General features: G+C 41.6%; 1 protein-coding gene across 1 annotated transcript; it reads left to right on the top strand.

Moving 5' to 3' along the window:
- Positions 1–263: 263 nt before the first annotated feature.
- Positions 264–10,796, top strand: LOC306934869 (ankyrin repeat and SOCS box protein 9-like; the record flags this gene model as incomplete). The annotated part of the gene is made up of 7 exons (XM_079517680.1): positions 264–345; positions 517–596; positions 685–792; positions 1,150–1,300; positions 1,935–2,069; positions 4,365–4,556; positions 10,729–10,796. 7 exons carry the CDS (start codon positions 264–266, stop codon positions 10,794–10,796), a joined length of 816 nt encoding a protein of 271 aa, XP_079373806.1.
- Positions 10,797–10,966: the final 170 nt, after the last annotated feature.

Below are 10,966 nucleotides of genomic sequence, written 5' to 3' on the forward strand. Positions count from 1 at the left end.
ACCTGCCTATTTCTCTGTACCTGGAGGGGATGGGTGTGAATGGTATCTGTGACCACAGAGTCAAATTACAGACCTGCTCAACAGGCCTCCCCATTCACTGCACTTGTGCTGGCTGAGAACCAACCAGTGGGCTATCCTGCCTCATGTTCATCAAGGTGCATTTCAGATGAGTTTGACACTAGTGGTCACAGTCCAGTTGATAGATAACCTATGCAGCCAGACACCACACCACAGAACATGTAATTTTGACTCTATTGTAAACTATGTCTGCAGGGAACGAAGATAATCAACGAGGCAATGGACACCAAACTGGACCTGTATTTTTCTCGAACTCTTTGATGAGTGGTAAGTAACAGCTGTTATGGTGTCGTTTAGGCTATGGATGTAGTATAAATGACTATACTGTACACTGACATTTCAGCTTGCTATTGTAAATTACTCGTGTCTAAAGCTTCTGTGGTAGGCCTAGTTTCTATTTATTTGTCCATTGTATTGTATTTGTATGTCCATACCAAGATTCTGAATCCGATTGGTCTCCAATCCACAATGCTGCCTTTAATGGACATGTCATCGCTTTACAGAATCTCATTGCCCAGGTAAAACATTTTTTATTTGGATTATGGAAGAGAAAAAAATATATGAATTCATCTAAATGACTCTAGGTGTGCTGTGAAATCTTCACAGGGATTTTGTGTGAATCTGGCTACTCTGGACCGGGTCACTCCACTCCATGGAGCATGCATACAAGGCAATGCAGTGTGCACTAAACTTCTGCTGGAAAATGGGGCCAATGTCAGTAAGCCTTTATAGTGTACTGTGTGGTTAGACACCAAATCTTAAATAAACAATGCTTTAGTGTTAAGGCAGACTGCACATACAGCACAGACAAGTCAACCGACATGCACAAGCACTCAGTAACACATTAACAAATCTGCCAACACCAATACTCCTTTTGTTAAACCAACCACGACTGTAGCAATTTGCTGAAGAGTGCACGTGTCAGGGTAAAGCATTAATATTTCTCTGCAGTAATTTTTTTCTCTGTCCATTACATTAGAATTGGGTTACTAAATTGCTTTGAATTGTATAATTGTATGGAGAATATCTTGAAGTGTCAACAGTTGCCGACCAATCCATTCCACACACCAGGTGAACTCTCCAACAGTGGACGGAACAACCCCTCTGTCGGAGGCTTGCGCTCACGGCCATGTGACCAGTGTATCTCTGCTCCTGCAGCACGGAGCCATCCCCCTGGGGACCAGTCTGTCTGAGTCCCCCATCCACCGAGCTGCAGCTAAAGGTGACAGGTCACATTCTTCAGCGTACACCCTATAATCGGCGCTGAACCGGTCTAGTCTTGTTGTAAGGAACTGTTCAGAAGGGGAAAAAAAACACACTCTAGACTTGGCTGCCATATGACGTCATTTCAAAAGCCAGGCATTGGAGTGGCTACCACCGGCCCAAAAATATGGTTGACATGTTTTATACAGTAGATGTGTTATATGTGTTTCTGTGGATTTTACAATTAAAGGTATATTCAGTGATTTGACTTAATTCAAATATCACTTGTTTTTTCTTTTTTTCTGGATAATCCTCCCTACTATAGAGTGTGCTGACCATATAAGGAGTTCCTCCCTGTCCCCAGTGAGCCCCTGGGGTCAAAAAACCCTAGTTTCAGTTTTGGTGGCGGGTGGCAAAGCCTTCATCCAATCAGGATGAGAGGGGCCTTCCTCCAATCATGATCGAGTGGAGGCGGGCCTTGGTGCACATGCTGTTGGCCTGTTGCACTTCCCCCCACTGTAGAGCGTGCATGTGCACATTTTGTTACTGGGGCGGACTGGGTGGTTTTCCAAATCACCCAAATCACTGAATGCTCCTTTAATTAAAGGAAAGCATGTTCCTCCCTTCTGTTGTTTCTGGTTATCTCTCTATAGGTCAAGCAGAGTGCATTGAGGCGCTTGTTCAGCATGGTGCAGATGTGGATCAGCATTTCTTCCCATCAGGCTCCCCTCTCCATATTGCGTGCTCCAATCAGCATCTGCACACTGCAAAGACATTACTTCAACTAGGTATATGTTATCCTTCACGCACGCACGCACGCACGCACGCACGCACGCACGCACGCACGCACGCACGCACGCACACACACACACACACACACACACACACACACACACACACACACACTATCTCTCTCTCTCTCTGCCTTTCTCTCTCTCTCTCTCTCTCTCTCTCTCTCTCTCTCTCTCTCTCTCTCTCTCTTTCTTTCGGACTTCGGAGTCTTGTGTTTTGAATTCACTGTGGTGCATCTGACTTGACCTAGCATCTATACAAATTATGAACACAATTGCCCTGTGTTCAGGAGAGGGAAGCCAGGTGGAGAGGGTGATATTTGTTACTGAATGTACTCCTAGGAGCTGGGGCGTCATCTGACGGTGGGGAGTTTGTCACTGGCAGGTGAGCAGTAAGGCACAACCAGCAGTGCAGTGGGAAAATTACTTAAGACAAAGTCAACAATTAAATAACAAAAGCAAATGTAAAACACAATGTGCAGATTGTGCACTCAATGTGTCACTTCAGCTTCCGTAAGTGCCATTTCTATTTGATCATTTGTTTTCCCCTTTTCTAGGCAAAAGTCTAATTCCATCCATGGTGACAAGTGCGTATTGACAGTTCTTGTGTATTTTTTTCGAGTAGGCTAATTGGTGACAATTCTTCCAGTCATTATGTTAATTAGTCTTTCTAAGAGAACAGCTGACAGAAAAAGCAGCACATTGGTCTTCTCTGAATACATAAGCCAGCTTCTCATTTCACCCCATTTATTAGTTTCCTATTAAAGTTATGGTGGTTCCAACTTCTCCCATCCTCTCGTTTTGGAAAATGAATATTCAGATTCTATCTGATACTTAACTGTAGAGTCCTCCTCTTATGAACTCACTCGCCTCATCGGGCATGGCTTGCCAGTCAGCAGTCAACACTGTATCTGTGTAGAGGCAGATAATGTGGATGTCTCTCCAACTGCAGTAGGAGTACTTGGGGCAGGTTGAGTGGTTGCTGTGCTTTCACCTGAAGCAGTCAAAGATGAACGCATATACTGTAGTTAGGCTATATATACCCATTGTGTGTGTGCTGCTTATTAGACATACAATACAACGTTTTGGTAATGAAAGTGCTACTGCATTGTATAAATGGCTGGACTCACTTCCTGCAGACTGTACTTGGGAAGGTAGATGAGGATCTAATACTGTAGGTACACTTGGGGAAAGTGTTGTATGGCAATTATAAATCACAATATATGCTACTGTAACAGTAGAACGCTGTGTGAATGTGTATGAATGGAACCTTCCTTTCCACATCCGCTCCCCGTGCTGTTGCTGCACAACATAATCTGTATTTAATCTTGCATGCCTGGTTAAATTAGGGTAACATCAAATACAAAGTGCAATAACAAACCTAAAGGCAATAGCACACGAACAAATAAACTCACAGCAGTTAAAGCATTATTATACGTGTACATTACCAGTTGGGTGGAACCAAATAAATAATTGGTTGGTCTTGACTATACAATTAAAGTCTGTAATGACATCCCAGGCTGTCCTCAGAGCATGCACGGACGGACCAGCTGGCAATCCAAGGCAACAGTAGACCTGTTGCCCAATGCCCTCACCTCAATCCGACCATGTGCTAACTGCCTGGCTATGGGCACAGCTCCAAAGTCATCATCAAGGATGCTGACAACACAAGTTTGGCCTGGTCATCAACAATGACATGGCAGCCTACAAGGATGAGGATTATTATTATAGAACACTCAGTGGTGTCATGAGAACAACGTCAATGTCGATCAAGAAGACCCAAAATGTGATTGTCAACTATAAGGAGCAGAGAATGCAGCAAGGGGGGGGGGGGGGGGGGGGGTGAAGTGAAGTGAGTGAAGTGCCATATCAACATTAAGCTTCACACATCAAAATAAAATATTTTGATTGTCCATAGGATATACATAATATCATTAGACTCAGAGCAATAACCCATCTCCCCTGTAGAATTGTGTGCAGGATACAATTTGCATACAGATTTGAAGGGACTTGACTACATTTTAAAAGAAAAATCCTCTCTCACAGACTTAAGCCAGTGTGCCAGAGATCACCCTCCCCTGTGCCAATGTTGGCACCCGTGCCAAAGGTTGCCTATACGCCAATAGAGCCTTCCCCCATTTGGCTAAAGCTGACACACAATACGTAGAACGTATTGCCACCAGCCAACCTGTATAGTGCGGCAAATGAAAGGATTGTTCGAACACATACCCTTTACAAATAGGTATGATCTTGGTATTAACCTGATTGTTGTGCTGATCTGTTTTTCCACAGGTGCCAGTGTGAATAACAATGAGGCCGGCGACTCCCCTCTGCACATTGCAGCCCGTCTGTCAAACCATGAGATGGTGTCCCTCCTGTTGGAACACGGGGCAGATCATTTCCTCAGGAACTCAAGACACCAACGGCCTGTGGATCTTGCCCCTCCCAACAGCCTGGCAGAGAGGCTGCTGCAGCACACAGGAGGTATTCCTTCTAAAACAACAGACTCCAGATGTTCCAACTCCATTTAAATTAGGCTGGTGTAAATAGACTCTTTTCACGGCAGACGTTTTGACGGGTTGACGCAGCTGAAGGTAACGGTGGATGTATTTCATCTAGGCGTTACTGTGTGTCAGCATGGACAGATACTGTGCAGTTAACACAATTAATGCTTTATTTTTTGTTTACCCGTCACAATAGCTACTGTGAAAAAAGCACATTAACATTATTTAATCAGGAAAATATGCCTTTGACATGATGCTTATTTCTTTTGCTGACTGATCAGGAGTGTCCCGTCTTGTGCAATTGTGCCGGCTCTACATCAGGAAAAATGTAGGCAAACAAAGACTTGGTGGTATTCGTGGCCTTGATATACCCATAGAGCTGAAACAATATCTTCTCTACCAGATTCAGGAGGTGAATTGATCCATTGAACTTTCTCAGGCGCTTTTACATTATAAAGCAAAGCTGTAAGACTTTTCATTCCAAGTATTTCCGATTATTTCAACTCTAGGTCAATAGGGGGCATACTTGCATCATCTTGGTGGGAGAGGAATTCATCATGCATTGTTGATGGTGATACTGATACATTTGTAATTTCTGGTACACATCTGGGAAAAAAAACACATTGATATGGATCTAAAGAGTACTACTGAGTAACTATTTCATAAATTCAAAATCAGTTTGGTCTGTGGCAAACCCTAGCCTATACTATTATATATATTATACAGTATATCAGTAAGATATCTTATTTAAAAATGTATCAATATTAATGTGAAATAGATTGGAATATTTACAGCATATTTCAACAATATTTAATCTATCTGTCAAATAATTTTGCCTAGTTTGTTGTGTTTTTGGTAACCCTTGGTATGCACCCCATGTCTATAATGTGTTATAAACATACTTATGATCCATTATTATCTGCTTGTAACACTGTATAATAATAAACACTCAAACATGTACAGTACTCATAATGAAATACTTACACATAATATTATTGCTGGTTACTGTTGGACCTGTTGGTAACACTTCTTAAGCATCCCATGCAAATATTATGTTGTAATGCATTGTAATCACTGTTAAAATCCATTATACTGTGATTATAAGTCACTAAGTGATCAATGTTGCTTTAAGAAAAATATTAAACTACCGGTATATGCTAGAACAAAACACAACATGCAATTATTTTAATGGATCATAAAAGACAAAATTATTAGTAGTACTGTACTAAACTTAACCTTTGCTCTTTTTTCTTTCTTTTTCCAGAACAGTGAGATTTACAGCATAACAGTCAGGAATCAGGATACCCATATTACATGATCCTCCTCAGCAGAACACACCAAGCTGGAAATGTTGTTAAAGTAACATACTTTGACCATTCAATTTAAAATGACCCCCAGCCCCCTCCCCATAATATTGCTTTATAAGGTTTCTTATATTCGTATGTGTTATGATGACACACACATCATGCCTGTTAAGGTTGTTCCAGGTTTGATTCCAGGCCAGGACAGCAATGTGTGTCCCTGAGCAGGACTCTTTCTTAACCCCTAATTGCTCCCCGAGGCACTGCCCCCGGAGCGCCCACTGCCCCCGGAGCACCCACTGCTCCTGGTTCTTAGGATGGGTTTAATGCTCATTTCACTGCTATGCAAATATACAGCGACAAATGCCACAAAGGAGTGTGGACATTCTGGACAATATTATTAGTATTTATGAGTGCTTATAACTATAATTATACAGTGTTATATACAGATTATAATTAATTATAAATATATGTTTATAAGGCATTATAGACAAGGAATGCATAGCAACTGTGTTTTTTTGTTTTTTTACTGTAATGCCCTTTGGAAACATTTAACATTTTTTAGGTTTTTTTTATCCACACTGCATTGCAAGGATGAGTATGCACAAACATTGTACATTTATAAAAAGGTTTCAAAGGTGACTGAAATGTACAGATAGTTAGCCAATATAATAACGCATAAAATATATGTATGTACACAGTACATACCAGATCAACGATTACTTACTTACTAAGAAAATAATATCATTGCAGGCCTCAGACACAAGACATGAAGTAATACAATGTAATACAATACTCTTGGCATCTCCAATGAGTCAAGATAATTAATACACATAATAATAAGCCACTTTGACTGCCTGGGCAATTGAACATGTGCAACATTATACTTAATGGCCCTAAACACTCATACAGGTGTTTTCAGTTAATCTAGCTAGCTGAACACCTTGCTGCAGGCCTTTGTGGGCCACTGGGTCTGAGATAACTACTGGGTCATTAGCTTGAAAATCATTTATTTTCAAGTAAGTAGACTTCAGGTACACTGCCTGCCAGTAATAATTCATGTCGAGATATTAGCACCTACTAAACGTATCAGGCTCGGCTCCAGGATGAAATGACTGAGGGCGAAGTTGAAAATGGCGAGGGGGAACATCATTTTTAGTAAAACAATATACATAAAACTTAAACTGAAGGGTCAGAATTTGCAACTGATGGTGCCAGCCGTGTCGCCGGGCCTGAACAGTATATAGAACTATAGAGCACATATATCTCTCTGCCAGTTCGGTGTGTCCTAGAGAGGGTTGTGGGTAGCTTGTGGAGGGAAAGAACATGCTTTTTAGGTGTGCTCTGCTCTATAGAGGCCCTTCAACATGTGATTCAAATTTGGGTTTGCATTCATGATATACTGTATGGTGATTTTGATAGAAATAGGCCCCTCACACACATTTTGGGAGCCAATTACACACAAACAATGGTTGGAATATAATGAATAAAATAATGTGTAATTTGATGAAAAGAACAATGTTTCTGCAACAAACAGTGACATTTGTCACATTTGTGGTTCCCCTATGGTCCAGCAAATTAAAGGAGAATTTCGGATTATCTTAATCTGATGTTATTATATCCAATAACATGGAGTTATGTAATTGTTCACCTGTACCACTCATTGGACTTATTGGATATACAGTAATAACATCAGATTAAGGTAAGAAAATGGTTGATCCAGAATTCTCCTTTAAGTAATGTTTGACTCTGCCTTTACAGACCCCTCAATATGTGATTTAAATTTGTGGTCTGGACAATGCGTTCATTATTCCTGGCATTAAAAAAGATAATTGGCCTCTCCTGCAAACTTTGAAAGACTTGAATTATAGCCAGTTGATGTTATATAATAAAACAAAATGTTTATCACAGGCAACTCAACATGCAAGATAATGTGTAACGATATCATATGTGTGAGTAGTAGCTAGTGTTTTGAAGAAACAAATTAATCTATGTAGGGGGAAATGGAAATATTGTTGTTCCTCCTGGACATGGGGGGAAATGCATTCTGTCACCTAAATGTGGAGCTCCCCAGGGCTTTTTGTGGTATGCTTTTAGCAAATCTCTTTTGACTGTACTACAGTACTGCTAATGAAACATGTATTCAATCAATCAATCAACCAACCAATTAATCAATCAAAATGGGGAGTTCAAGAGTATGGTCAAGAATAGGAAAATCAGACCAGTCTGAACTGAGTGGTGCTGTACTGTACTGTACTGTACTGTACTGTACTGTACTGTACTGTACTGTACTGTACTGTACTGTACTGTACTGTACTGTACTGTACTGTACTGTACAATCTTTCCTCCCTGGCCTCTGTGTGTGTGTTTGCAACAGTATACCGGGTTACACTGCCTCCTGTTGCTTTTTCATCAGGACTTCTAATTACCTTTTAAAAACAAGGGTTGCAATAGGCCTATAATTATCTCAGCCAGGCCAAAGGCTGGGGATGGAGATGATGTGTTTCCACCTGTGTGTGTGTGTGTGTGTGTGTGTTAGGCTCTAGGCTGTGCAACAGTGACACTTGGTGGTCAACAAACGCTATTTCCGTGCTTGGACGGACACGTGGACACATAGGGACACACATTACTGTCTACACTCAAAAACGTATAGTGGTCGGGAGCACCAGAGGTTTTCAAGATTAGCTCTGCATTCGCTCTTACAGCTTACACACATGCACATCAAACAGACACACACACACAGACACACATATGCACGCATGCACGCACGCACACATGCACGCACGCACGCACGCACGCACACACACGTCTCACACACACACACACACACACACGCAGGTGGAAACACATAATCTCCATCCCCAGCCTTTGGCCTGGCTGAGATAATTATAGGCCTATTGCAACCCTTGTTTTTAAAAGGTAATTAGAAGTCCTGATGAGAAAGCAACAGGAGGCAGTGTAACCCGGTATACTGTTGCTTTTTCATCTTCACTGAACAGTAAGATTCAACAGTTGTGAAACTCACCATGCGCTTCTTGTTACGTGCAATACTCATTAACTTTACATTGATCCACTGTCCTGATTTGCCAGTTGAAGTAAATCATTGTCCCCTCAAACACAACGTGAGTACCTGAGGCCAGCCACAATTGAGCTTAGTTTCGATTTACTGGCGTTTAATGTTAAATCAATATTGTGGAGGACTTCTTGACTTCTGAGACTCTATGGAAAGACCTATCAGACCCATGTCATTAGTGACATCTGGAAAAGCAGGAGGAAAGTCAATCAGAGAGGATGACTGTCATTGAGTGAATAGTGGTGGTGCAGCAGTGAGTAATTATCTTTTTACACATAGTATCTATCTATATATCCATCCATCCATGTGTTGTAATAGAGAGAGAAATATAAAGGGGGAGGGGGGGGGGGGGGTAAGAGAGAGGGAAGGGAGGGGGATAGTGGGAGAGATTTCACCCACAATAACCCAGCAAATGCTGGATAAACTCAACTCATCTTTATTGTCCCATCACAGGTTTGCAGGTGTAAAAAAGTGGGTGTCATACAGTACAAGGTCCAATCATTCGCAGTTTATGAATACAAGGGGGAATCGTTATGGGGACATGGGCACATGCTGTATAACGTTTACCTACCTTGCATAGCCATTAACCACCTGTCAGCCATAATTACTGCTGACGTAAGTTACCATCTCTTGTTCCTAGAGACCAACATAACATCGTAACAGACTTGAGACTGCTGTTTAGATTTTAATTGAAATTACGTTACTAAATAGGTTATTAAACATCACATTAGTGTCATAACAATATTCTTGAATCACCTCTACTACACCTGTTTAGTCTCACTTACTGATCGACTGATTCTCCTTCACAGGATCAATAACGCTCTTATCTTAACACTTCTTATCTTACAGTTATGCTTAGTGATTTCTAGTTAGTTTAGTAGGGAAAATGTGTCCATATTCAGGTTAGGCTGGATTGTCTGCAGGCTGTCTTGTCCCTGAAGGCAGGCAGCAGAAATCCTCGTTCAGACATTGTTTCTTAGCTACTTGGCGTTTCAGTAGAAAGTGCGTTAGATCGTACAACTTTTATTTTCCAAAACACAGACAGCGCATTGACATCTAAATGACCCCCTCCCCCCACCCCATTAATGTCATTGGCTTGAGCCATTTAACCGTCCATGTCTGCTAAGAAAAGTGTGTATTGAAAAGTAACAGAAAATCTAATATTACACAGGAGAAAAGATATAAATATAGTACACACACACACACGCACACACACACAGTGGTGGTGTTGTGAGGTACACAGACGCACTTAGGAGCCAACCCACCTGTGTCTAATGCCTAGGCTTTCACATTTATTCTCTAGAGACAGGCACTCACTCTGCCCCCCCATCCTGTACTTAATGCCTGGGCACTCACTGCCAGAACATTTCTCACTGCAGGTTAAAATACAACATGTAATGTAGGTTTTAAATCCAGTGCACATTTGTTTCTAAAACGACTGACTTGCACAGCCATTGAAGCAGAGAGGTTTCTCAAATGGCTTGGCAAGAAGATAGGAAATGGACAAATGTGCAAATAGCAAACCATCAGAATAGGAGTTACCAAAAAAAGAAATAGAACATGATCACTGGGAGTATAGCTTGAGCAGAAGCCAGGCAAAGGGCCAGTGGACATGAAATGCATGTTTTTCTGTTTAATTCCTGGCGCTTAAATAATTCTAATTATCATTCATATGCCAGGAGGAGCAACCCACCTTCTGTGGACTAGCATCGCATGTTGTAGCCTGGCTGTGTGAGTGCATGTATCTAATAACCAATGTGTGATCTCCCCCTGTGCAGTGGCTCGTAGTGTGATTGCTCTGAGCTGGATCTTGTTACAGATATACAGTCTTTCCGCCGAGCTGTGAGAGAAGGTTCTGCCTCATCCTCATACACACCAGTAATTGCCACGGTATTTTTAGTATGTCAGTGTCAGGGTAATTAAAACAAATAGATGCAATACCAGAGACAGAGATCTCTCCAGGCTCTCGGGGATAAGTGTGCAGAGGTTTAGGGAGGTCACACACTCTGCCATGTT

The sequence above is a fragment of the Electrona antarctica genome, assembly GCF_951216825.1.
Source record: "Electrona antarctica genome assembly, chromosome: 13".
Taxonomy (NCBI): Eukaryota; Metazoa; Chordata; class Actinopteri; order Myctophiformes; family Myctophidae; genus Electrona; species Electrona antarctica.